The 27,947-nt window shown below is 58.0% G+C and overlaps 1 protein-coding gene and 1 pseudogene across 1 annotated transcript in view; one reads left to right on the forward strand and one right to left on the reverse strand.

The window, feature by feature from the left end:
• Positions 1-27,947, forward strand: part of LOC135405598 (zinc finger protein 850-like) — a 598,288-nt pseudogene that overhangs the window by 296,692 nt on the left and 273,649 nt on the right.
• The window catches only part of LOC135405256 (zinc finger protein 260-like), an 88,863-nt gene continuing 74,698 nt past the window's right edge, over positions 13,783-27,947 (reverse strand). Inside the window, 1 exon segment of the mRNA XM_064639921.1 lies at positions 13,783-14,917. Coding sequence (XP_064495991.1) covers positions 13,909-14,917 — 1,009 coding nt within the window. The 3' untranslated portion in view covers positions 13,783-13,908.

A 27,947-nucleotide genomic window follows, 5' to 3' on the forward strand; every position in this document is an offset into this window, starting at 1 on the left:
CCGGGGGGACGGGCAGGGACCTGATGGGGATGGACAGGGGCCCAGCAGGGACAGACAGGGCCTGCAGGGGAAGGCACAGGGACAACCTGGCCCCCCACACTGACACCGCTGTCTCTGCTCCTCCTTGCAGGCTCCGTGGCCAGGCACAGTTTGTGTTCCTGGGTGCCCACCATCTCAGCACTTGCAGACGCTCAAATCAGCACCCGCAGCTCTGCAGCAAAGCCCCAGCTCACCTGGCACACAGGGGATGGAGACAACACCTTCTTGGGGCTGGGCACTTACAGCTTTTCCTCTCTTCCCCACCACGGGCTCTCCTTCCTCAGCAGCACCTCTGCCTTGCACTTATTCTCAGCCTCACCTCAGGGACAGCTCTGGGCTCACCTCCGCGCCACTTCTCAGCCTCACCTCAGGGCCTGGGCTCAAGGACAGGAACCTGCAGGGAGGGGACACCATGTGCAAGCTGAGGGCTGCCTGCTTGCACTGGCCTCTGGGCTTCTTTCTCCTTCTACAACCAGCCCACAACTTAGCCTGCTTTTCTAACACCACACATTTACACACTAACCTTGGAGATAGATATGGACAGACATCTCTATCACCCTGGGGATAGAGCCTCAAGCATGTGCTGCCATAGGAATGGGAATCACAGAATCACAGAATCAGCCACATTGGAAAAGACCTATGGGGCCATCAAGTCCAACCCTTGATCCAACCCCGCCGTGCTTCCCAGACCATGGCACTGAGGCCACATCCACTCTCACCTTCAACACCTCCAGGGACGCTGACTCCACCCCCTCCCTGCCCAGCCCCTTCCAAGGCCTGATTACTCTCTCGGCAAAAAATTGCTTCCACATATCCAACCTAAACCTCCCCTGGCACAGCTCAAGACCCAGCCCTCTTGTCCTACTGCTGCTTCCTGGCACAACAGCCCCACCCCCACCTGGCTCCAACCTCCTGGCAGGGACTTGCAGACAGTCAGGAGGTCTCCCCTGAGCCTCCTCTTCTCCAGCCTCAACACCCCCAGCTCCCTCAGCCTCTCCTCACACCACTTGGGCTCCACTCCCTTCCCCAGCCTCGCTGCTCTTCTCTGCTCCTGCTCCAGCCCCTCCAGGGCCTTCCTCAACTCAGGGGCCCAGAGCTGGACACAGCACTCCAGGGGTGGCCTCACCAGTGCTCACTCCAGCCCAACAATCACTTCCCTGCTCCTGCTGACACACTCTTCCTCACACAGGCCACCAGCCATTGGCCCTCTTGGCCACCTGGCCACACTCTGCCTCCTCGTCAGCTTCCTGTCCATCCACACTCCCAGCTCCCTTTCTGCCTGCCTGCTCTCCAGACACTCTGGCCCCAGCCCGGGGGGCTGACGGGGCTTCTTGTGGCCAAAGGGCAGGACCCGGCCCTTGGCCTGCTTGAACCTCATCCCCTTGCAATCAGCCCATGGATCCAGCTGGGCCAGGTCCCTCTGCAGAGCCCTCCTGCCTTCCAGCACATCAACACACCCCCAGCTTGGTGTCAGCTGCACATTTGCTCATGAAATGCCTGGTTCTGCAGCAGCTGCAGATGCTCAAGGGGCAGCAGGACCAAGTCAGGGGCCGGGGGGTACCTGGGGGGCTTTGGGGTGTGGGAGGGTCTTGGGGGAGCTGGGGAGGGGCTTTGGGGATTGGGGGTACAAACCAGCACAGACCAGGACAGACCAGTACCTCCTCACTGCTCCCCAGATTTCTCCTGGAGCTGGGCCACGTTGTCCTGGGACACCTGAGCCCCCTCTAGTGCCCCCAGTACAGCCCAGTGCCCCCAGTACAGCCCACTGTGTTCCTGTCCCAGGGTGCTGGGTGATCTTTCTTTGGGGGGGTTGGAAGGGATTTGAGGTGGGGACTGGGGGAGATTTGGGGGGATCGGGGGGGGCGGTTGGATGGGGATTTGGGGGATTTTGAGGGGCTTTGGGTGAATTTGGGGGAGTTAAAAGGGTCTTGGGGGCATTGGGGGATCAAAAGTATCTTAGGGAAGGAGATTAAACAAAAAAAAGGGGAGTTGGGGGACATTTGAGGGGGTTAATGGGGCCTAGAAGGGGAGAGGAGGGCCTGAACCAAGAGCAGGTGAGTCCTGAGACCCCCCTCGTGTCCCTAAGACCCTTTCGGTGTCCCCAGTTCCCCCCTAGGCATCCCCAATTCTACTGTCCTCAAACCCCTCCTCACTGTCCCCAAACCCCATCCCTGATGTCCCCAACCCTCCATCTCACTCCAGGAGCACCCCCTGGACCCTCTGACCAAAAACACTCCTCCCCCACTCACAGAAAGGCCAAGGGCATCTGGGGACATGTTGGGGACAACTGGGGGGCTTTGGGGGGCACTGGGTCATTACTGGGGGATACTGGAACACACTGGGGGAAACCAGGGGGCACTGGGAGGGACTGGGGGGTTACTGGGGGATTACCAGGACACACGAGGAGACACTGGGAGGTTACTGGGCCATACTGGGGGTTACTGGGTGCTCACTGCAGGATCACTGGGCCATCCTGGGGGGCAGTGGGAGGTCACTGGGACACACTGGATGGTCACTGAGGGGGTCACTGGGCTATACTGAAGGTCACTGGGATATACTGGGGCACTGAGATCCCCTTACCCAGATGTGGTACATCCCCCTCCCCAGATTTTTGGGGGCACCAACAGGACCCCTCCCCTGGGAGCTGGAGGACCCCCTGAACCCCACTTCTAGGCTTTAGGGGACCCCCGGGCCCCTCTGTCTTTAGGGTCTCTGTGTGCTGAGTTTTGGGAGTCTCTGAGGCTCAGGGGGGGAATTGGGATCCTCTTTCCCTGGGGTCGGTCCACCGACATAGAGACCCCATAAAATCTCCTCAAAACCCCTGAAATTCCCTCAGAAATCCACCTCTGGACCCATCCAAACCTCATCAAGGACCCCTTACAAATCCCCTCAGAGACATAATTCCCCCTACTAAGACCCCCTAAACCCTCTCAGTAACCTGTAAAACCCACCTGGGCCCCCCCAGGCCCTTTCAGGGACCCCAAAAACTACCTCAGAGACCCTCAAAACCGTCTGGGAGTCCCGAAATCCCCCTAGAAACCTCCAAAACTGCTTCAAAGACCTCCCCCCCCAGAAGGTCCCCCAGGACCTCCCAATTCCCTCAGAGACTCCAAAACTCCCTCGGGGATTCCCAAACCCTTTCAGGGACCTTCAACCTCCCCCCTAAGTCCCCTCAAGACACCAAACCCCTTCAGAGACCCCCCAAAAACCTCCTCAGGGACCCCTAAAAGCCCCCAAGTGACCACAAAACCACAGAACAGCAGAAGAGCTTTCTGTAAAGGAAGAGAGCAAAGAATCTGAGAAGGAGGAGACCAAGGAAAAACTGAAGCAAAGCAATAAAATCATCCTGGTCCTTGCAGTTTTTCCTTGACCTTTTTCTCACTTTTCCCTTTCTTAGGGTTCTTTTTTTGGTTGGGTGGTTTTGAATTTTTTTTTCCGAGGGACTTTTTCGGCAATCGAATCACCCTTCCGGGTTCCTGGGAGGCCTCCGGGCCCCGCGGCCCCCGAGAGGGTCCTCCGAACCTCCGAACCCCCCGCGCTAAACCCTCCCGAGCCCTGCAGCCTTTCCCCCCACAGCCGCGCTCCCCGCAGCCCCCGAGGGGATCCCCAGACCCCGCTCTCCCGCACCCCCCGCCTGCACTCAGAGCTCACCGACCGACCCGCCGCCATCACCGATTCCCGACAGCCAACGCGGCAGGGGCGGGGGCGGGGCTGCGGGGGCGTGGCCGCGCGCTGATTGGCTGCGGCGGCGTTCTCTGAACGCGGTGCGCGCGCAGCCGGGACTCGGTGATGGCGGCGGGGCCTGCGGTTCGCTCTGAGTGCTGTGAGTCCCCCCGGGGGGGCTCGGGAGGGTTTAGCGGGGGGGTTCGGGGATAACCGAGGAGGTTTTTGAGGGGTCCCTGAGGGAGTTCGGTGTCCTGAGGGGACTCAGGGGGTGGTTGAAGGTTCCTGAAGGGGTTTGGGGGTCTCTGAGGGGGTTTTGGTTTCTGAGGAGATTTGGGGGGTGCCAGGTGGGGTTTAGGGGTCTCTGAGGAGGTTTGGAGGTCCTGGTGGGACCTTTTAGGCAGTTTTTGGGGTCTCTAGGGGGTTTACGGGGTCTTAGACAGTTTTGAGGGTCTCTGACGGGGATTGGGGGGTCCCTAAAGGGGACTGGGGGGTCCCAGGTGGGTTTTGCGGGTCACTGAGAGGGTTTAGAGGGTGCTGGGGAGGGACGAGGTCTCTGAGGGCATTTGAGGGGACCTTGAGAAGGTTTTGATGTGTCGAGGGGGGCTTTTAGGGGTTTTGAGGGCATTTTGAGGGGTCCCCTAAAGCCCAGCAGTGGGTCCAGGGGGTCCCCCAGCCCCAAAAAGAAGGGGTCCTAGGGATGGCCCCCAAAATCCGGGGGGGGGGAAATGTACCACATCCGGGTAAGGGGATCCCTAGACCCCAGTATATCCCAGTGACTTTCCAGTGACCCCTTCAGTGACCACCCAGTGTGTCCCAGTGACCTCCCACTGCCCCCCAGGATGACCCAGTGATCCTCCAGTGAGCACCCAGTAACCCCCAGTATGGCCCAGTAACCTGCCAGTGTCTTCCCGTGTGTCCTGGTAATTTCCCAATAACCCCCCAGTCCCTCCCAGTGCCTCCTGGTTCCCCCCAGTGTGTCCCAGTATCCCCCAGTAATCACCCAGGGCCCTGCAATACCCCCCAACTGTCCCCAGTGTTTCCCCAGATGCCCTTGGTCTTTCTGTGAGTGTGTGGGGGGTGTTTTTGTGGTCAGAGGGTCCAGGGGGGCTCCTGGGGTGAGATGGAGGGTTGGGGACATCAGGGATGGGGTTTGGGGACAGTGGGGAGGGGTTTATGGGCAGTGGAATTGGGGGTGCCTAGGGGGGAATTAGGGCTATGGGAACTCCCTGGGAACATTGGAGACACCAGGGGGGCCTCGGGGTGTGAAGGGAGGAACTGGGACACCAAGAAGGTCTTGGGGACACCGGGGGGGGGGTCTCAAGAGTCACCTGCTCTGGTGCAGCCCCTCCTCTGCCCGCCCAGGCCTCATTAACCTCCCCCAAATGTCTCCTAACCTCCATTTTCCCTTTAATCCCCTCCCCCCATAAGTACCTCTGACCCCCCAATGTCCCCAAGACTTCTTTTAACTTCCCTAAAGGCACTCAAAACCCCCAAATCCCCATCTAAACTCCTCAGATCCCCCCAAATCTCCCACAACCCCCCCTCAAATCACTTCAAACCCTCCTAAAGAGGGATCACTCACACCCTGGGACAGGAACACAGTGGGCTGTACTGGGGGCACTGGGCTGTACTGGGAGGGCACTGGGGGGGCTCAGGTGTCCCACAACAAGGTGGCCCAGCTCCAGGAGAGATCTGGGGAGCAGTGAGGAGGTACTGGTCTGTGCTGGTCTGTCCTGGTCTTTACCCCCAATCCCCAAAGCCCCTCCCCAGCTCCCCCAAGACCCTCCCACACCCCAAAGCCCCCCATGCCCCCCCATGCCCCTGACTTGGTCCTGCTGCCCCTTGAGCATCTCCAGCTCCTGCAGAACCAGGCATTTCTTTGCTCCCCACAGGGTCGTTCCCACACCCAGAATGGAATCTGGAGGCAGCAGGATGTGCACAGGGCTCCCATTTCCTACAGTGCAAAGGGGCTGCAGGGAATGATTCCCCTGCTCTTGCAAATCTGCCAAAACCTGCAGGGCACAGAAGGGGGAGCTTCAGGAATTTACTGGCCTTGGGAGTGGAGCTCACAGGGTATTGAGAGGAACACATCCCTCAAATACAATCTCTCTGCATGCACAATATCTGTCTGGACAGGCAGATAAAGCAATAATCAGATATATTCTGTATCATATATATGGCACATATTCTATAGAATCCATCCTTAGATGTTGTATGATAGATCTATAAGATATTACAAATAATAAGCAGTAATAAAACAAGTGTCCTCCTTAGGGACACAGACTTCAGAAGGGAACTTGCACTTGACCCCCTCCCTCTTCAGCTTTGAGCCACCCGGTGCCACAGAGGGGGACAGAGCTCCTGTGGAACATTCTATTCCATTGACACAGAGCAAGGAATAAACCCAAACTATTGCCTGGGTTTGTTCCCTGGGGGTCTCTGCAGCAGCAAGCACAGCCCCACACTGACTGCTCTGGGCTGTGCAGGCATTTGTGGTTCTGCCTGTCTCACACACACACAAAAGTCTGGTTAGTGCTGCCCTCAGGAAACCCCCCAACCTTGGTCCAGCTAAAGCCGTGGCATTTGTCTTTGTTTCCCTTGGGTTCAGGGTCAGGCTGTGCCTGTGTCCAGCCCAGAGGTTCAGAAAAGCATTTCTCCCATCCCACTGCAATCTGCTGCTGCAGACAGGACCCAGGCACTGGTGGCACTGGGAGTGAACAGCAGAGTGTTTCCAGGGGCTCTCTGAAGGAACACAAGTGTCCAAAGAAACCAGCACAAGTGTCCACAGAAGTCCCAGTCCTTCATCCCTGAATGAGCTTGTTCAGCCCAGGAAAAACTGTCTAAGTTTTATTTCCATGGAAGGAGGTTTTTCCCACTTTAACATCAGTTTAGTTCCAAACCGGTTTCTTCATTTCCTGCTCTCAGTTTCCCTGAAGGACACTGACAGGGGCCATGGACACTGACAGGGATCACAGAGTTTGTCCCTTGGCCATACAGCTCCTGCTGTTTGGCAGCACAGGAGAGGTTAATTAGAGCCCAGGCTCCAATCCCAGGGCGCCCCTTGAAGACGAGCTTGAAATGAAACGACTTTCCTGCTGGAGGGTTAAATTCAGTCCCTATCACCTTTTTTTTGAGCTGAACCTTCATATTTTGGAGTATTTTCTAGCTGAATCTCAACTTTTTGCAGTTTGGGGTAGCGAGGGTCTTCTTGCTATTTCTGAAGGGTTTTTTGCTGAATCTTGGTGGTTTGGGTTTTTTCTGGGCTGAATCTTGGTGTTTGGGAGGTTTTTATGGTCACAGGATGCCCGGTGAGTTCTAGAGATGGACTTGGGCAGGAGGAACCCCCAAGCCAACGCGCTCAGCCCTTGTTTTCCCCCCATCAGGATTTGTCCTTCCCAAGGCTTGGGTGGATGGAGGAGGAGGCTGTGAGGAAGAGGAAGATGCCTTGGGCCCCCCAGGCAGGTGAGGAGGAAGTCAGTGTCCCTTTGGGCGGGTGTTGTGCTGGCTCTGTCAGCCGAGCATGGCCCCGGCTGCAGGACAACCCCGCTGGCGCCGCCGTCCTGCCGGGGCCGGAGTTGGGGGGATGTCCTTGGCCTTCCCTGTGGGCCGGAGGCAAATCCCCTGCCTGTCCTTCTTGCTTCCTGCCCCAGGCCCCGAGCTGAGGACGGAGAGCCCGGAGGACAAATCCCCCCATGAGACCCTGGTGGGAGAGGCCGTTTTGAAGGGCTCCCCGGCGCAGGAAGGCAGCGGGGAGGAAAAGGGCCGGAGATCCCCAAGCAGGAGGGGCTCCAAAGCCATCCCAGGGTGCTCTGAGGAGGAAAGACCCAGCCTGTGCCGGGAAGGCAGCTGGAGCTTGAGGGGGAGCTCTGACCTGGAGATCCCTGATCAGCCTCCCAGCAGGGAGAAGCCCTTCAGGTGCTTGGAATGTGGGAAGAGCTTCAGGATGAGCACCACCCTCCTTCGCCACCAGCACATCCACACTGGGGAACGGCCCTACACGTGTGGGGAATGTGGAAATAGCTTCAGGCAGAGTTCCACCCTTTGCAAACACCAGCGCATCCACACTGGGGAACGACCCTACTCATGTGGGGAATGTGGGAAGAGCTTCAGTGACAGCTCCAACCTGATCCTGCACAAGCATATCCACACTGGAGAACGGCCCTATTCGTGTGGGGAATGTGGGAAGAGCTTCACTCGCTCCAGCCTCCGCAAACACCAGCGCACACACACTGGGGAACGACCCTACTCATGTGGGGAATGTGGGAAGAGCTTCAGTGACAGCTCCGACCTGATCCGGCACAAGCACATCCACACTGGAGAACGGCCCTACAAGTGTGGGGAATGTGGGAAGAGCTTCAATCAGAGCTCCAACCTCCGCAGACACCAGCGCATCCACACTGGGGAACAGCCCTATGTATGTGGGGAATGTGGGAAGGGCTTCTGGCACAACTCCAGCCTCCACATCCACCAGCTCATCCACACCGGGGAACGACCCTACAAGTGCTTGGAATGTGGGAAGGGGTTTCAGACCAGCTCCACTCTCCTTGTACACCAGCGGACGCACACGGATGAGAGGCCCTTCCGCTGCACTGACTGCGGGAAGGGCTTCAAGCAGAACTCCACCCTCGTCACCCACCGGCGCATCCACACAGGGGAGAGGCCCTACAAGTGTGGGGAGTGTGGGAAGAGCTTCACTGACAGGTCTAACTTGACCCAACACAAACGTACCCACCAGTAAGGGAAGCCCTACCAGTGCCCCGACTGCAGGAAGAGCTTCGGCCGCTGCTTCCACCCCAATGAACCCCTTGATGGTGAGACAACCCCTGGAGTCCAGTGACTGTCAGTCCATCCCTTTCGACCACAAAGGGCCAGTCCCCTTTCACAGGGTCAGCTTCTTCCAAGAGAACCCTTCTTGGGGGGTGTGTGGAGATTCCTGCCTTGGCTGGGGACCCCCCCCAAGGTCACTGCTGGAGGCTGAGAGCAGAGATCTCCCCCTGAGCGTTGGTCTGGGGGAGTTCCATCCATCTCTAATTAAGAATTATTGCTTTTGTGCCAGCTTGAGTAGAATTGTTTCAACATTTGCTTTAGTGTAGAGCACTGTCCTATCTTATCCTGTACTGCTGGTAGTTTTAGTGTTTGTATTGTGCAGTAAATAATTCTGATGAAGATCTTTTGTCTGATCATTTGTAACCCTAAATAATTCATTTCTATAAATAGATTTTATTTTCCATCATTAAAACCTGGGGGACAAAACTGTTTCAGTCACACCTCTGTAATTCCTCTAAACTGAAGCTGTTGTCATAATGCAAGGCTGAGATTGGATCCAGCAGTCCCCAGCACCGCACAGGAAGTTGGGAGCTCAGGGGGGTCACCCCCCTTTGCCAACCCCGCTGTGCCCAATGACCCCCAAGGGACTGTCACACCTCCCCTGTGATATCACATCCTTGTTGTGACATCAAGGCTCCTCTGTGACATCACATCCATCCTATGACATCACATCTCCCCTGTGACATCACATCCAGTCACATCCAGATCCATCCCAAGGTTGGGGGGGGTGTGTGAGACAGGCAGAACCACAAATGCCTGCACAGCCCAGAGCAGTCACTGTGGGGCTGTGCTTGCTGCTGCAGAGACCCCCAGGGAACAAACCCAGGCAGGAGTTTGGGGGACTGTGTGTGTGTCCCTAAGGAGGACACTTGCCTTATTATTGCTTATTATGTGTAATATCTTACAGATCTATCACACAACACCTAAGGATGGATTCTATAGAATATGTGCCATAGATATTTGGGTTGGGTCTGGCTGAGCTGCAGTTCAGTTCCCCACAGCAGCCCTCCCAGGGCTGGGCTTGGCATTGGCAGCTGGAAGGGTGTTGGGAACACCCCAGTGTTTTGGCCACTGCTGAGCACAGCACCAACACTGGGACATTCCTTCCTTAGCTGAGGGCAGGACCCTGGCAGGGGACCCAAGTAGGCCAGCTGAGCCCAACTGACCCAAGGGACATTGCAGCCCATGGGAGGTCAGCTCAGCTCTAAAAGCTGAGGCAGGGAGCAGGAGGGGGGCATTCATTGTCTGATGGCTGCCTGCTGAGGAACCGTCCCGCGGACCCAAGCCCTGCTCCTCGGGAGTGGCCGACCATGGCTGCTCATGGGAAGCAGAGAACAAACCCTGCTGTCTTTTGCTTTAAATAAACTGCCTTATCTCAATCCACAGGTTGGGTTTTTTCCCACCTTACTCTTTCCCCTGTCCCACTGGGAAGGGGAGTGATAGAGTGGCTGGGAGGGCACCTGGTGTCCAGCCAAAGTCAACCCACCACATACCTGAACACTTCCAGAGACTCCACCACCTCCCTGGGCTACTTGTTCCAATGCCTGAACACTCTCTCAAGGGAAAAAGGTTTTTTTAACATCTAATCTGAGCCTCGCCTGATGCACCTTAAGGCCGTTTCCTCTCTTCCTGTCACTAAAGGCTTTGCAGAAGAGACCGACCCCCACCCCACTAAAACCTCCTTTCAGGTCATTGCAGAGAGCAATGAGGTCCCCCCTGAGCCTCCCCTTCTCCAGACTCAACAAGCCCAGTTCCCTCAGCCGTCCCTCAGCAGACATGTTTTCCAGAGCCTTCCCCAGCTCCGTTCCCTTCTCTGGACACGCTCCAGCCCCTCAAGGGCCTTTTGGCACTGAGAGGCCAGAACTGGACACAGCACTCCAGGTGGGGCCTCCCCAGTGCCCAGCACAGAGGGGCAATCAGTTCTCTGCTCCTGCTGGCCACACTCTTCTCCACAAAGGCCACGATGCCCTTGGCCTTCTTGCCCCCCTGGGCACACTCTGCCTCATATCCAGCTGCTGTCAAGCAGCACCCCCAAGTCCCTTCCTGCTGAGCAGCTCTCCAGCCCCTCTGCCCCCAGCCTGGAGCGTCCAGGGGGTTGTTGGGAGCCAAGGGCAGGCCCTGACACTTGGCCTTATTGATCCAGCCTGTCCAGATCCCTCTGCAGAGCCTTCCTGCTCTCCAGCACATCCACACTCAAACCCAACGTGGTGTTGTCCACGACTTTCCTGAGGGGGCACTCGATCCTCTGGTCCAGATCACCCAGAACGATGTTAAACAGGAGCAGCCCCAACCCTGAGCCCTTGGGAACCCCACTAGTGATTGGCCCCAACTGGATTTCCTTCCATTCCCCACCACTCCCTGGGCCATCAGACACTTTGTCACCCAGCAAACAGTTCCCCGGGCAAGCCATGAGCAGCCAGTTTGTGCAGGAGATGCTGGGGGAGATGGTGCCAAAGGCTTTCTGGAATTCCAGAGAGACACATCCCCAGCCTTTCCCTCAGCTGCTGAGCGGGTCCTTTGTCAGAGAAGGAGATGAGGTTGGTCAGGCAGGACCTGCCTTTCCCAACCCCACGCTGGCTGGGCCTGATCCCCTGGTTGTCCTGCCCCTGCCATGGGATGGCACTGAGGAGGATCTGCTGCATGGACTTCCCTGGTCCTGAGGTCAATGGGATGGGCCAGGAGTTGCCCAGATCCCCCTTTTGGCCCTTCCTGTGGATGGGCATCCCATTTGCTTGTTACCAGTCAGCTGGGACTTGTGCAGTTGTGCAGCACTGCTGGGGAATGAGTGAGAGTGGCTTGGCCAGCTCTTCCTCCAGCTCCCTCAGGACTCTTGGCTGCATCCCATGTGGGCCCAGGCACTTGGGGGAGGTCTCACTGGCAGAGCAGGTCACTGACCATTTCCTCCTGCATTGTGGGGTTTCACTCAGCTCCCCATCACCAGCTTCCAGCCAAAGCCTGCCTGCCAGGTGTCCAAGGGGTCAGTTCTGCTGCCCCCTCCTTCCTTCCCCCACAATGGAAAACTCCCTCATTTTGGGTCCCTGTGCCCCAGACGGTTCTGACCACCACCTCACCCACCAGTCCCACAATCATGGAATGCTTTGGCTTGGGAGGGGCCTTCAAGAGCATCTCAGCACCCTCAGATTCAAGATTTCCTTCCTACTATCTCCTCTAACCCTTCCCTCTACTTGTGTGAAGCCACTGCCCCTTGTCCTGTCACTCCAGGACCTTGTCCAAAGTCTCTCTCCATCTTTCTTGTTGGCTCCCTCCAGACACTGGAAGGCCACAATTAGGTCAGCCCAAAGCCTTCTCTTCTCCAGCCTCAACAATCCCAATTCTCTCAGCCTTTCCTCACAGCAGAGCTGCTCCATCCCTCTGATCCTCTTGCTGCTCCCCTCTGCACTCGCTCCAACAGGTCCATGTCCTTCCTGGGCTGGAGCCCAGAGCTGGAGGCAGCTCTGCAGGTGGGGCAGCATTAGAGCCACGCATGTTCCAGCAAGGACATGGTGGAACCTCATGGAACCAAGGACCATTGTGACACTGCAGGGCCTTCTGGAGCCAAAGGAGCCCTAGGCAATCTCATGGAATCAAGGCAGCACTGTCACCCTGGGAAAACTCCTGGAATTCAGGGCCCATTGTGACACTGCAGCTCCCCATGGAACAAAAAGAACCCTGGGACGCTGCAGAAACTCATGGAACCAAGGGACCATTGTGACATCGAGGGGGCTGATGGAATCAGGAGTCCATTGGGACAATCCAGGGCCTCATGAAATCAAAGGAATTCTGGGACACTGTCAAACCTCCTGGAACCAAGGGTTCCTGGTGACATGTGTGTCCTCCTGGAACCAAGGGAGCCCTGAGATATTTCTGAACCTCCCAGAATCCAGGGGCCATTGGGACCCTGCAGAACCTCCTGCATTCAAGTGCTCCTTGTGAAACTGCAGGCTCTCCTGGAACCCAAGGATTCCTGGAACACTGCAGAGCTCACGGAACCAAGGGGTCACTGTCCCACTGCAGCTCCTTCTGAAGCACAAGGGACCCTGGGACAGTGGGAAATCTCTGAGAATCCAAAGGGCATTTTGGGACTGCAGGGCCTCATGGAACTAAAGGAATCTTTGGAGACTATGGAAGCTCATGGAATCAAGGGGCCATTGTGACATGTGGGGCCTCCTGGAACCAAAAGAACCCTGAGAATTTCTGTGGGAACAAGTTAAGGCAGCAGCAGCTGCATTTAGTTAATCAGGATCCAAAAGGAGTGTTTTGGCCTTGGCTGGTGTTTTCCATCCAGAGAGTGCTGTTTGCCAAAGTGGAAACCACTTGGAACGCTCTGCATGGCAGCCTGTGTTTTTCTCTGGTGGCTGAACACAGCCAGCACATGAGGGGAGGGGAATGTGTGGGATCAGGGCACTGCTTTGGGGCCATGCTGGGAATTCCAGTGGACTAAAAGACAAAGCCCAGGCGCTGTTTCCAAAGGAACCCCAATGAAAGGGGGACGCTGGAAAGATGGGGGGACAAGTCCCGGAATGGAACTCTGTGTGTGCAGCCTCATTTTCTCCTTCAGTGCCCACAGGAGAGAGGGCAAAAAGTGGTGATTTGGACCCAAAAACTGTTCAGGGGGGAAAATGAGGATTAAGGGGACAATGGGAAAATGGGAGAAACAGGGAGAAGGGTAGAAAAGGAGGGGTGGTCTGGTGGGTCTGACGGTCCCATGGGGGGTCTTTGGGCACAGGCAAGTTGGCAAAAGGGGCTGGCCCCCCGAGCTCCCAACTGACTGTGGGGTGTCGGGGGCTGCTGGATCCAATCTCAGCCTTGAATTAATGACAACATTTTCAGTTCAGAGGAATTACAGAGGTGTGATTGAATCATTTTTGTCCTCCAGGTTTAATGATGGCAAATCAGATCGATTCATAGAAAGAAATTTATTTAGGGTTACAAATGATCAGACAAAAGACTTCATCAGAATTATTTACTGCACAATAGAAACACTAAAACTACCAGAGTACAGGATAAGACAGGACAGTGCTCTACACTAAAGCAATTGTTGAAGCAATTCTACTCAAGCTGGCAGAAAAGCAATAATTCTTAATTGGAGATGGATGGAACTCCCCCAAACCAATGCTCATGGGGAGATCTCTGCTCTCAACCTCCAGAACTGACCTTGGGGGGTCCCCAGCCAAGGCAGGAATCTCCACACACACCCCCAAAAAGGATTCTGTTGGAAGAAGCTGCCCCTGGGAAAGGGGACTGGCCCTTTGTGGTCAAGAGGGATGAACTGACAGTCACTGGACTCCAGGGGTTGCCTCAGCATCAGGGGCTTCATTCGAGGTGGAAGCAGCGGCCGACGCTCTTCCTGCAGTCGGGGCACTGGTAGGGCTTCCCTTACTGGTGGGTCCGTTGGTGTGAGGTCAAGCCAGAGCTGTCGGTGAAGCTCTTCCCACACTCCCCACACTTGTAGGGCCTCTCCCCGGTGTGGATGCGGCGGTGGGTGACGAGGTTACCACTCTGGTTGAAGCCCTTCCCACAGTCGGTGCAGCGAAAGGGCCTCTCATCCGTGTGTGTCCGCTGGTGCTGGATGAGATGTGAGCTGCGTTTAAACCTCTTCCCACACTCCCCACACTTGTAGGGCCTCTCTCCAGTGTGGATGCGCCGGTGTATGACAAGGGTGGAGTTCCGGTTGAAGCCCTTCCCGCAGTAGGTGCAGTGGAAGGCCCACTCCCCTGTGTGTGTCGGCTTGTGCTTCAAGAGATCTGAGCTGGTCTGAAACCCCTTCCCACATTCCAAGCACTTGTAGGGCCGTTCCCCGCTGTGGATGAGCTGGTGAGAGCGGAGGCTGGAGCTGGTCCTGAAGCTTTCCCCACACTCAACACACTTGTAGGGCCGTTCCCCGGTGTGAATGCGACGGTGCACATGGAGGCCAGAGCTGTCATTGAAGCTCTTCCCACACTCCCCACACGTGTGGGGCTGTTCCCCAGTGTGCAAGCGCTGGTGGGTGAAGAGGTGGGATTTTCGCATGAAGCTCTTCCCACATTCCCCACACGTGTGGGGCCGTTCCATGGTGTGGATACGCTGGTGTCGGATCAGGTTGGAGCTGTCAGTGAAGCTCTTCCCACATTCCCCACACATGTAGGGCCGTTCCCCAGTGTGGATGCGCTGGTGGATGCAGAGGCTGGAGCTCTGCCTGAAGCTCTTCCCACACTCCCCACATCTGTAAGGCCTTTCCGCACTGTGGATAATCTGGTGCTGGATCAGAGTGGTGTTGCTCCTGAAGCTCTTTCCACATTGACCACATGTGTACGGATGTTCTCCAGTGTGGATGTGCTGGTGGGTGAGGAGGGTGGTGCTCCTCCTAAAGCTCTTCCCACATTCCAAACACCTGAAGGGTTTCTCCCTGATGGGAGGCTGCTCAGGGATCACCAGCTCAGAGCTCCCCCTCAAGCTCCGGCCGCCTTCCCGGCACAGGCTGGGTCTTTCCTCCTCAGAGCACCCTGGGATGGCTTTGGAGCCCCTCCTGTGGGGGGATCTCCGGCCCTTTTCCTCCCCGCTGCCTTCCTGCGCCGGGGAGCCCTTCAAAACAGCCTCTCCCACCAGTGTCTCACGGGGGGATTTGTCCTCCGGGCTCTCCGTCCTCAGCTCGGGGCCTGGGGCAGGAAGCAAGAAGGACGGGGAGGGGATTTGCCTCCGGCCCACAGGGAAGGCCAAGGACATCCCCCCAACTCCGGCCCCGGCAGGACGGCGGCGCCAGCGGGGTTGTCCTGCAGCCGGGGCCATGCTCGGCTGACAGAGCCAGCACAACACCCACCCAAAGGGACACTGACTTCCTCCTCACCTGCCTGGGGGGCCCAAGGCATCTTCCTCTTCCTCGCAGCCTCCTCCTCCATCCGCCCAAGCTTTGGGAAGGACAAATCCTGATGGGGGGAAAACAAGGGCTGAGCGCGTTGGCTTGGGGGTTCCTCCTGCCCAAGTCCATCTCTAGAACTCACCACGCATCCTATGACCATAAAACCCTCCAAAACACCAAGACTCAGCCCAGAAAAACCCAAACCACCAAGATTCAGGAAAAAACCCTCTTAGAAATAGTGAGACGAACCCCCCACATACTGCAAAAATTTTAGACTCAGCTAAAAAATACTCTAAAATACCAAGATTAAGCCATAAAAACTCTCACAGGAGTTCCCCCTCTCTGGTCTCTCCCCTCTGGGGTTCAGAGGGTCTCCCCTGTCTGGGATGCTGGGAGTCCCACTTAGGGATGCTGAGAGTGTTGGGGGTCCCAAGGACCACTTCTCCTGTGACTCTCGCCTTTGGGGTGCCGCGTTCCCAGACATTCCCCCTCTCCAGGTTCTCCACTTCATTGTCCCGGGAATCTCAGAGGTCCCCACTTTCCAGGTTTCCCCTTCTCCACAGCCCCTTCTCCAGGCTCTCGGGGCTCTCACAGCTCCCCCCTCTCTCCAGCCTCCCCCGCTCTCCAGGGATCAAGGCATGGGGACACCAAGGCAACCCCACAGCAACTCCACTCCTGCTCTCCCCCCTCTCCCACCCTTTCCCACTGGCCCCCCAAATCCTCGCTCCCCCCAGCTCCCTTTGGGGGTGACCCACCGCCCCTCACGCTCCCTTTCGGGGGCCCAACCGCTCTTTTCACTTCTCTCACCCCTTTCCCATCGTGGCCGCTCCGCTCACCCGACAGCGGCAGGAAGGGCAGGGACAGGGGTGGAGCAGCAACAGCAACAGCAGGAGAACAACCACACCCTGCCAGCCCGTGGGTGTCTGGGACAGGGGAACTTATCCTGAATATCCTGGAGAGAGCGTGGGGGTCGGGACATACTGGGCTACCAGCACAGATTTCCCTGCAAAGACTGCAGGGAGTCAAGCTCTGGAGAGGAGATTGTGCCCCATGGATGGGATTGCAGAGGCTCCCTCAGGTCCCCAGAATCAATTAGCAACCAGGAATAGACACAAAGAAAGGCCCCTACGAAGATTTTGGGGGGAGTGTCCTGTAGGGAGGGGACAGTGTCATCCCACCAGGGCGGGGCTGGCAAGTGGGAGGCTGCTCCAGGGCTCTGCAAGAGGCCTCGTGCTCTGCTCAGCCCCAGCACTGCCTGGTACCAACACCCCCGGCTGCCCCCGGCCCTGGGCAGCTCTGCTGCCACAGGCTGTGCCCTCACCGTGGCCCTGCAATGGCCCTGCCTGTCCCTCACCTGTGGCTCTGCCCATGGCCCTGTCCCTTGGCTCTCTCTCTGCCAGCTCAGTGTGGGGCACACGGGCTGGGGGTCCCTCCCAAGCCCCCCGGGCAGCCGGCGTTGGCTGGGGGGATGTGAGGGCTGGGCCTGCTCAGCACAGCCCCGGCCTCGTGCCCAGCGCCTCTTTCCTGACCCACACAAGAGCTTCCCGGCCCCCCCAGGGCTCCCCTGCTGCTGCCTCTGCTCCTGGCCCTGCCTTTGCTGCTCCCTTGCCTGGGGCAGCGGCTGCAGGGGGGGGATGGCAGCAGCTTCAGCTCCACGGCACTTCCTGGGGGGAGCTCAGCCCGGGGGGGACGGGCAGGGACCTGATGGGGATGGACAGGGGCCCAGCAGGGACAGACAGGGCCTGCAGGGGAAGGCACATGGACAACCTGGCCCCACACACTGCCAGGGCTGTCTCTTTGCTGTTCCTCCTTGCAGGCTCCGTGGCCAGGCACAGTTTGTGTTCCTGGGTGCCCACCATCTCAGCACTTGGAGACGCTCAAATCAGCGCCCGCAGCTCTGCAGCAAAGCCCCAGCTCACCTGGCACACAGGGGATGGACACAGCACCTTCTCAGGGATGGGCACTCTCAATTTTGTCTTCTTCCCACCACGGGGTTCTCCTTCCTCAGCAGCACCTCTGCCTTGCACTTATTCTCAGCCTCACCTCAGGGACAGCTCTGGGCTCACCTCCGCGCCACTTCTCAGCCTCACCTCAGGGCCTGGGCTCAAGGACAGGAACCTGCAGGGAGGGGACATCAGGTGCAAGCTGAGGGCTGCCTGCTTGCACTGGCCTCTGGGCTTCTTTCTCCTTCGACAACCAGCCCAGAACTGAGTCTGCTTTTCTAACACCACACATTTACAGACTAACCTTGGAGATAGATATGGACAGACATCTCTATCACCCTGGGGATAGAGCCTCAAGCATGTGCTGCCATAGGAATGGCAATCACAGAATCCGTTGGGTTGGAAAAGACCTCCGAGATCATCAAGTCCAACCCTTGATCCAACCCTGCAGTGCTTCCCAGATCATGGCACTGAGGCCACATCCACTCTCACCTTCAACACCTCCAGGGACGCTGACTCCACCCCCTCCCTGCCCAGACCATTCCAAGGCCTGATGACTCTCTCAGCAAAAAATTCCTTCCTAATATCCAACCTAAACCTCCCCTGGCACAGCTCAAGACCCAGCCCTCTTGTCCTACTGCTGCTTCCTGGCAGAACAGCCCCACCCCCACCTGGCTACAACCTCCTGGCAGGGACTTGCAGAGAGTGATGATTCATGTTGGGGACCTGAGGGACCCTCTGCAATCCCATCCATGGGACACAATCTCCTCTCCAGAACTTGACTCACTGCAGACTTTGCAGGGAATCTCTGCTCGCAGCTGCATCCTGAGCCCAAGGTCAGTTTGTATCCCCAAGTGCTGATCCAATGGGTGCCCTGGGATTGGAGCCTGGGCTCTAATTAACCTCTCCTGTGCTGCCAAACAGCAGGAGCTGTATGGTCAAGGGACAAACTCTGTGATCCCTGTCAGTGTCCATGGCCCCTGTCAGTGTCCTTCAGGGAAAGTGGGAGGAGGAAATGAAAAAAACAGTTTGGAACTAAACTGGTGTTAAAGTGGGAAAAAGTTCGATCCATGGAAATAAAACTTAGACAGTTTTTCCTGGGCTGCATGAGCTCATTCAGGGATGAAGGACTGGGACTTCTGTGGACACTTGTGCTGGTTTCTTTGGACACTTGTGTTCCTTCAGAGAGCCCCTGGAAACACTCTGCTGTTCACTCCCAGTGCCACCAGTGCCTGGGTCCTGTCTGCAGCAGCAGATTGCAGTGGGATGGGAGAAATGCTTTTCTGAGCCTCTGGGCTGGACACAGGCACAGCCTGACCCTGAACCCAAGGGAAACAAAGACAAATTCCACGGCTTTAGCTGGACCAAGGGTGGGGGGTTTCCTGAGGGCAGCACTACACCAGACTTTTGTGTGTGTGTGAGACAGGTAGAAGCACAAATGCCTGCACAGCCCAGAGCAGTCAGTGTGGGGCTGTGCTTGCTGCTGCAGAGACCCCCAGGGAACAAACCCAGGCAATAGTTTGGGTTTATTCCTTGCTCTGTGTCAGTGGAATAGAATGTTCCACAGGAGCTCTGTCCCCCTCTGTGGCACCAGGTGGCTCGAAGCTGAAGAGGGAGGGGGTCAAGTGCAAGTTCCCTTCTGAAGTTTATGTCCCTAAGGAGGACACTTGCCTTATTACTGCTTATTATGTGTAATATCTTACAGATCTATCATACAACACCTAAGGATGGATTCTATAGAATATGTGCCATATATATGACACAGAATATATCTGGTTATTGCTTTATCTGTCTGTCCAGACAGATATTGTGTATGCAGAGAGATTGTATTTGAGGGATATGTTCCCCTCAATACCCTGTGAGCTCCACTCCCAAGGCCAGCAAATTCCTGAAGCTCCCCCTTCTGTGCCCTGCAGGTTTTGGCAGATTTGCAAGAGCAGGGGAATCATTCCCTGCAGCCCCTTTGCACTGTAGGAAATGGGAGCCCTGTGCACATCCTGCTGCCTCCAGATTCCATTCTGGGTGTGGGAAGGACCCTGTGGGGAGCAAAGAAATGCCTGGTTCTGCAGGAGCTGCAGATGCTCAAGGGGCAGCAGGACCAAGTCAGGGGCCTGAAGGGGGCCTGGGGGGCTTTGGGGTCCGGGAGGGTCCTGAGGGAGCTGGGGAGGGGCTTTGGGGATTGGGGGGCAGACCAGGACAGACCAGGACAGACCAGGACAGACCAGTACCTCCTCACTGCTTCCCAGATCTCTCCTGGAGCTGGGCCACCTTGTTGTGGGACACCTGAGCCCCCCCAGTGCCCTCCCAGTACAGCCCAGTGCCCCCAGTACAGCCCAGTGTGTTCCTGTCCCAGGGTGCTGGGTGATCCCTCTTTGGGGAGGGTTGGAAGTGATTTGAGGGGGGACTGGGGAAGATTTGGGGGGATCTGGGGGTTTGGATGGGGATTTGGGGGTTTTGAGTGCCTTTAGGGAAGTTAAAAGAGGTCTTGGGGACATTGGGGGGTCAGAGGTACCTATGGGGGGAGGGGATTAAAGGGGAAATGGAGGCTAGGAGACATTTGGGGGGGTTAATGAGGCCTGGGCAGGCAGAGGAGGGGCTGCACCAAGAGCAGATGAGTCTTTAGACCCCCCCTGGTGTCCCCAAGACCCTCTTGGGGTCCCCAGTTCCTCTCTTGACACCCTGAGGCCCCTCTGGTGTCTCCAATGTTCCCAGGGACTTCCCATAGCCCTAATTCCCCCCTAGGCACCCCCAATTCCACTGTCCAGAAACCCCACCCCACTGTCCCCAAACCCAACCCTGATGTCCCCAACCCTCCATCTCACCCCAGGAGCCCCCCCTGGACCCTCTGACCACAAAAACACCCCACACACACACTAACAGAAAGACCAAGGGCATCTGGGGAAACATTGGGGAGAGTTGGGGGGCTTTGCAGGGCCCTGGGTGATTACTGGGGGATACTGGGACACACTGGGGGGAACTGAGGGACACTGGGAGGGACTGGGGAGTTACTGGGGGATTACCAGAACACACAGGGAGACACTGGGAGGTTACTGGGCCATACTGGGGGTTACTGGGTGCTCACTGCAGGATCACTGGGCCATCCTGGGGGGCAGTGGGAGGTCACTGGGACACACTGGCTGGTCACTGAAGGGGTCACTGGAAAGTCACTGGCATATACTGGGGTCTAGGGATCCCCTTACCCGGATGTGGCACATTTCCCACCCCGGATTTTGGGGGCCATCCCTAGGACCCCCCCCCTTTGGGGCTGGGGGACCCCCTGGACCCACTGCTGGGCTTTAGGCGACCCCCCAAAATGCCCTCAAAACCCCTGAAAGCCCCCCCTCGACACATCAAAACCTTCTCGAGGTCCCCTCAAATGCCCTCAGAGACCTCATCCCTACCCAGCACCCTCCAAACCTTCTCAGTGACCCGCAAAACCCACCTGGGACCCCCCAGTCCCCTTTAGGGACCCCCTAATCCCCCTCAGAGACCCTCAAAACCGTCTAAGACCCCGTAAACCCCCTAGAGACCCCAAAACAACCTAAAAGGTCCCGCCAGGACCCCCAAACCTCCTCAGAGACCCCCAAACCCCACCTGGCACCCCCCAAATCTCCTCAGAAACCAAAACCCCCTCAGAGACCCCCAAACCCCTTCAGGAACCTTCAACCACCCCCTGAGTCCCCTCAGGACACCGAACTCCCTCAGGGACCCCTCAAAACCTCCTCGGTTATCCCCGAACCCCCCCGCTAAACCCTCCCGAGCCCCCCCGGGGGACTCACAGCACTCAGAGCGAACCGCAGGCCCCGCCGCCATCACCGAGTCCCGGCTGCGCGCGCACCGCGTTCAGAGAACGCCGCCGCAGCCAATCAGCGCGCGGCCACGCCCCCGCAGCCCCGCCCCCGCCCCTGCCGCGTTGGCTGCCGGGAATCGGTGATGGCGGCGGGTCGGTCGGTGAGCTCTGAGTGCAGGCGGGGGGTGCGGGAGAGCGGGGTCTGGGGATCCCCTCGGGGGCTGCGGGGAGCGCGGCTGTGGGTGGAAAGGCTGCAGGGCTCGGGAGGGTTTAGCGCGGAGAGTTCGGAGGTTCGGAGGACTCTCTCGGGGGCCTCGGGGCCCGGAGGCCTCCCAAGAACCCGGATGTTCGATTCGATTGCCGAAAAAGTCCCTCGGAGAAAAAAATTCAAAACCACCCAACGAAAAAAAGAACCCTAAAAAAAGGAAAAGTGAGAAAAAGGTGAAGGAAAAACTGCAGGGGCCAGGATGATTTTATTGCTTTGCTTCAGTTTTTCCTTGGTCTCGTCCTTCTCAGATTCTTTGCTCCCTTCCTTTACAGAAAGCTCTTCTGCTGTTCTGTGGTTTTGTGGTCCCTTGGGGGCTTTAAGGGGTCCCTGAGGAGGTTTTAGGGGGTCTCTGAAGGTGTTTGGTGTCCTGAGGGGACTTAGGGGGGAGGTTGAAGGTCCCTGAAGGGGTTTGGGAATCCCTGAGGGAGTTTTGGAGTCTCCGAGGGAATTGGGAGGTCCTGGGGGCCTTTGGGGGGAGAGTCTTTGAAGCAATTTTGGAGGTTTCTAGGGGGATTTCGGGAGTCCCAGACGGTTTTGAGGGTCTCTGAGGGAGTTTTTGAGGTCCTTGAAAGGGCCTGGGGGGTCCCAGGTGGGTTTGGCAGGTTACTGAGGGGGTTTAGGGGGTCCTGGGGGGGGGAGATGATGTCTTTGAGGGGATTTTGAGTGTCTTTGATGAGGTTTCGGTGGGTCCAGGGGTGGATTTCTGAAGGGGATTTCAGGGGGTTTGAGAAGATTTTGGGGCGTCTCCGTGTCAGTCCTGTCTGGCCACGGCCAAATAAAACTCCTATGATGCCATTTCCCATCCCACCACAGCACCTCTGCCAGCCCAGCGGACCAACCCCAAGGAAAGGGGATCCCAATTCTCCCCTCGACCCCCAGAGACCCCCAAAACTCAGCACGCAGAGGCCCCAAAGAAAGGGGGGCCCGGGGGTCCTGTAAAGCCCAGCAGTGGGGTTCAGAGGATCTCCCAGACCCCAGGGGAGGGGTCCTGCGAGTGCCCCCAAAAGTCCAGGGGGAAGATGTAGCAGAACCGACTAAGGGGATCCCAGTGCCCCCAGTATATCCCAATGACCTCCTACTGGCCCTCAGTATGGCCCAGTAACCCCCTAAGTGACCAGCCAGTGTGTCCCAGTGACCTCCCACTGCCCCCCAGGATGGCTCAGTGATCCTCCAGTGAGCACCCAGTAACCCCCAGTATGGCCCAGTAACCTGCCAGTGTCCCCCCGTGTGTCCTGGTAATCCCCCATTAACCCCCCAGTCCCTCCCAGTGCCCCCCCAAAGCCCCCCAACTGTCCCCAACGTGTCCCCAGATGCCCTTGGCCTTTCTGTTACTGTGGGGGTGGGAGCATTTTTGTGGTCAGAGGGTCCAGGGGGGGCTCCTGGAGGGAGATGGAGGATTGGGGACATCAGGGATGGGGTTTGGGGACAGTGGGGACAATGAGGAGGGGTGTGGGGACAGTGGAATTGGGGGGAATTATGGCCATGGGGAGGCCCTGGGGACATTAGAGACACCAGGGCGGTCATGGGGTGTTAAGGTGGGAATTAGGGACACCAAGAAGGTCTTGGGAACCCCAAGGGGGTATCAGGACTCACCTGCTCATGGTGCAGCCCCTCCTCTTTCCCCCTAGACATCATTAACCCCTCCCAAATGTCTCCTAACCCCCCTTTTCCTTTTAATCCCCTCCCCCTACAGATCCTTTGACCTCCAAGACCCCTTTTAACTCCCCTAAATGCACCCAAAGCACCCCAAACCCCCCCAAATTCCTATCCAACCACCCCCTCAAATCTCCCCTAGCTTCCCCTCAAATCCCTTCCAGCCCTCACCAAAGAGGGATCACCTGGCACCCTGGGAGAGGAACACAGTGGGCTGTACTGGGGGCACTGGGCTGTACTGGGAGGGCACTGGGGGGGCTCAGGTGTCCCAGGGCAACGTGGCCCAGCTCCAGGAGAGATCTGGGGAGCAGTGAGGAGGTACTGGTCTGTCTTGGTCTGTACTGGTCTGTCTTGGTTTGTACCCCCAAGCCCCAAAGCCCCTCCCCAGCTCCCCCAAGACCCTCCTGAACCTCAAAGCCCCCCAGGCCCCTCCAGGCCCCTGACTTGGTCCTGCTGCCCCTTGAGCATCTGCAGCTGCTGCAGAACCAGGCATTTCATCAGCAAATGTGCAGGTGACACCAAGCTGGGGGTGTATTGATGTGCTGGAAGGCAGGAGGGCTCTGCAGAGGGACCTGGCTGAGGAAGAGTGTGTCAGCAGGAGCAGGGAAGTGATTGTTGGGCTGGAGTGAGCGCTGGTGAGGACACCCTTGGAGTGCTGTGTCCAGCTCTGGGCCCCTGAGTTGAGGAAGGCCCTGGAGGGGCTGGAGCAGGTGCAGAGAAGAGCAGCGAGGCTGGGGAAGGGAGTGGAGCACAAGTGGTGTGAGGAGAGGCTGAGGGAGCTGGGGGTGTTGAGGCTGGAGAAGAGGAGGCTCAGGGGAGACCTCCTGACTGTCTGCAAGTCCCTGCCAGGAGGTTGGAGCCTGGTGGGGGTGGGGCTGTTGTGCCAGGAAGCAGCAGTAGGACAAGAGGGCTGGGTCTTGAGCTGTGCCAGGGGAGGTTTCGGTTGGATATTAGGAAGCAATTTTTTGCAGAGAGAGTAATCAGGCCTTGGAATGGTCTGGGCAGGGAGGGGGTGGAGTCAGCGTCCCTGGAGGTGTTGAAGGTGAGAGTGGATGTGGCCTCAGTGCCATGGTCTGGGAAGCACGGCGGGGTTGGATCCAGGGTTGGACTTGATGATCTCAGAGGTCTTTTCCAACCCAGCTGATTCTGTGATTCTCTGATTCCCATTCCTGTGGCATTCTCTGATTCCCATTGCTTGAGGCTCTATCTCCAGGGTGATAGAGATGTCTGTCCATATCTATCTCCAAGGTTAGTCTGTAAATGTGTGGTGTTAGAAAAGCAGGCTGAGTTGTAGGCTGATTGTAGAAGGAGAAAGAAGCCCAGAGGCCAGTGCAAGCAGGCAGCCCTCAGCTTGCACGTGATGTCCCCTCCCTGCAGGTTCCTGTCCTTGAGCCCAGGCCCTGAGGTGAGGCTGAGAAGTGGCGCGGAGGTGAGGCCAGAGCTGTCCCTGAGGTGAGGCTGAGAATAAGTGCAAGGCAGAGGTGCTGCTGAGGAAGGAGAGCCCCGTGGTGGAGAAGAGGAAAAATTGTGCCCATCCCCGAGCAGGTGCTGTGTCCATCCCCCGTGTGCCAGGTGAGCTGGGGCTTTGCTGCAGAGCTGCAGGCGCTGATTTGAGCGTCTCCAAGTGCTGAGATGGTGGGCACCCAGGAACACAAACTGTGCCTGGCCACAGAGCCTGCAAGGAGGAGCAGAGAGAGCCGTGGCAGTGTGGGGGGCCAGGTTGTCCCTGTGCCTTCCCCTGCAGGCCCTGTCTGTCCCTGCTGGGCCCCTGTCCATCCCCATCAGGTCCCTGCCCATCCCCCCGGGCTGAGCTCCCCCCAGGAAGTGCCGTGGAGCTGAAGCTGCTGCCATCCCCCCCTGCAGCCGCTGCCCCAGGCAAGGGAGCAGCAAAGGCAGGGCCAGGAGCAGAGGCAGCAGCAGGGGAGCCCTGGGGGGGCCGGGAAGCTCTTGTGTGGGTCAGGAAAGAGGTGCTGGGCACGAGGCCGGGGCTGTGCTGAGCAGGCCCAGCCCTCACATCCCCCCAGCCAACGCCGGCTGCCCGGGGGGCTTGGGATGGACCCCCAACCCGTGTGCCCCACACTGAGCTGGCAGAGAGAGAACCAAGGGACAGGGCCACAGGCAGGGCCACGGGTGAGGGACAGGCAGGGCCATTGCAGGGCCACGGTGAGGGCACAGCCTGTGGCAGCAGAGCTGCCCAGGGCCGGGGGCAGCCGGGGGTGTTGGTACCAGCCAGTGCTGGGGCCGAGCAGAGCACGAGGCCTCTTGCAGACCCCTGGAGCAGCCTCCCACTTGCCACCCCTGCCTTGGTGGGGTGACACTGTCCCCTCCCTACAGGACACTCCCCCCAAATCTTTGGGGGGGCCTTTTGTGTCTATTCCTGGTTGGTGATTCCTGCTGGGGACCTGAGGGAGCCTCTGCAATCCCATGCATGGGGCACAATCTCCTCTCCAGAGCTTGACCCACTGCAGACTTTGCAGGGAAATCTGTGTTGGCAGTCTGAGTATGTCCCAACCCGCCATGCTCCCCCCAGGATATCTGGTACAAGTTTCCCATTCCCGGGCACCCATGGGATGGGTGGCAATTGTTCTCCTGCTGTTCCTGTTCTTGCTCCACCCCTGGGGTTTCTTTGGGGTGGGCAGGAGGTGTTTTTTGGGGGTGCCAGGCTGGGTTGGGGGCAGAGCCCCAGCGGTGGGTGGGGGGATGTGGGTCCCCCCCACAGTGGGGGTTGGTGTTGCTGGGTCAGGCCCCGCCGGCTCCATTGTCAGCCCGGTGCCAGCGGGGGGGACACAGCGGGTTTGGGGCCCCCCGGGAGTGCCGGGGGTGGGTGTGGAGCCCGGGAGCTGCCGAGTGTGGAGGGCGGAGCGGGGAGATGGCGGAGCTGGGGGACCCCCGGCAGCCTGGAGGGAGGAACATGGAGAGAGAGGAGCCCCGGGACCCCCAGGAGCCTGAAATGGGGGACACGGAGAAGGAGAAGCCTGGACAGTGGGGACCCCTGGGATCCCTGGAACAACAGACTGGAGAACCTGGAGAGGGGGAATGTCTGTGAATGAAGCATCCTGAAGACGAGAGTCACAGGAGAAGGAGCCCTTTGTACCTCCAACACTCCCAGCATCCCTAAGTGGGACCCCCAGCGTCCCAGACAGGGGAGACCCTCCAAACCTTAGAAGGGAGAGACCAGAGAGGGGGAACTTCTGGGAGAATTTTTTGGGGTAATCTTCATATTTTGGAGTATTTTTAACTGAATTTCAGCTTTTTGCAGTTTGAGGGACTAAGGGTCTTCTTCCTATTTCTGAAGGTTTTTTGCCTGAATCTCGATGGTTTGGGTTTTTCTGAGCTGAATCTTGGTGTTTTGGAGGTTTTTATGGACACAGGATGCCCGGTGAGTTCTAGAAATGGACTTGGGCAGGAGGAACCCCCAAGCCAACGCGCTCAGGCCTTGTTTTTCCCCCCATCAGGATTTGTCCTTCCCAAAGCTTGGGCGGATGGAGGAGGAGGCTGCGAGGAAGAGGAAGATGCCTTGGGCCCCCCAGGCAGGTGAGGAGGAAGTCAGTGTCCCTTTGGGCGGGTGTTGTGCTGGCTCTGTCAGCCGAGCATGGCCCTGGCTGCAGGACAACCCCGCTGGCGCCGCCGTCCTGCCGGGGCCGGAGTTGGGGGGATGTCCTTGGCCTTCCCTGTGGGCCGGAGGCAAATCCCCTCCCTGTCCTTCTTGCTTCCTGCCCCAGGCCCCGAGCTGAGGACGGAGAGCCCGGAGGACAAATCCCCCCGTGAGACCCTGGTGGGAGAGGCCGTTTTGAAGGGCTCCACGGCGCAGGAAGGCAGCGGGGAGGAAAAGGGCCGGAGATCCCCCCGCAGGAGGGGCTCCAAAGCCATCCCAGGGTGCTCTGAGGAGGAAAGAGCCAGCCTGTGCCAGGAAGGGGGCCAGAGCTTGAGGGGGAGCTCTGAGCTGGTGGTCCCTGAGCAACCTCCCAGCAGGGAGAAGCCCTTCAGGTGCTTGGAATGTGGGAAGAGCTTCAGGGGCAGCTTCAACCTGCTCAGACACCAGCACATCCACAGTGGTGAACGTCCCTACATGTGTAGGGAATGTGGGAAGAGCTTCAGTGACAGCTCCAGCCTCCGCATCCACTGGTACATCCACACTGGAGAACGGCCCTTCAAGTGCTTGAAATGTGGGAAGAGGTTTAATACCAGCTCATGTCTCCTCAGGCATGAGCAGACACACACGGATGAGAGGCCCTTCCGCTGCACCGACTGCGGGAAGGGATTCAAGCGGAACTTCAACCTTGTCACCCACCGGCACATCCACACCGGGGAACGTCCCTACATGTGTGGGCAGTGTGGGAAGAGCTTCAGGAAGAGCTCCAACCTCCTCACCCACCAGCACATGCACACTGGGGAACGGCCCTACATGTGTGGGCAATGTGGGAAGAGCTTCAGGTGTAGCTCCCACCTCCTCGCGCACCAGCACATCCACACTGGGGAACGGCCCTACAAGTGTGGGGAGTGTGGGAAGAGCTTCAGCCAGAGCTCCACCTTAAACCAACACCGGCGCATCCACACTGGGGAACGGCCCTACAAGTGTGGGGAGTGTGGGAAGAGCTTCACCCGCAGCTCTACCTTGACCTCACACCAACAGACGCACCAGTAAGGGAAGCCCTACCACTGCCCCAACTGCGGGAAGAGCTTCGGCCACTGCTTCCACCCTGAATGAACCCCCTGATGTTGAGGCAACCTCTGGAGTCCAGTGACTGTCAGTCCATTCATTTGGACCAGAATGGGCCAGTCCCCTTTCCCAGGGGCAGCTTCTTCCAACAGAACCCTTCTTGGAGGGGTGTGTGTGCAGATTCCTGCTTTGGCTGGGGACCCCCCAAGGTCACTCCTGGAGGTTGAGAGCAGAGATCTCCCCACGAGCGTTGGTCTGGGGGAGTT

Source organism: Pseudopipra pipra, chromosome W, assembly GCF_036250125.1.
Source record: "Pseudopipra pipra isolate bDixPip1 chromosome W, bDixPip1.hap1, whole genome shotgun sequence".
Taxonomy (NCBI): domain Eukaryota; kingdom Metazoa; phylum Chordata; class Aves; order Passeriformes; family Pipridae; genus Pseudopipra; species Pseudopipra pipra.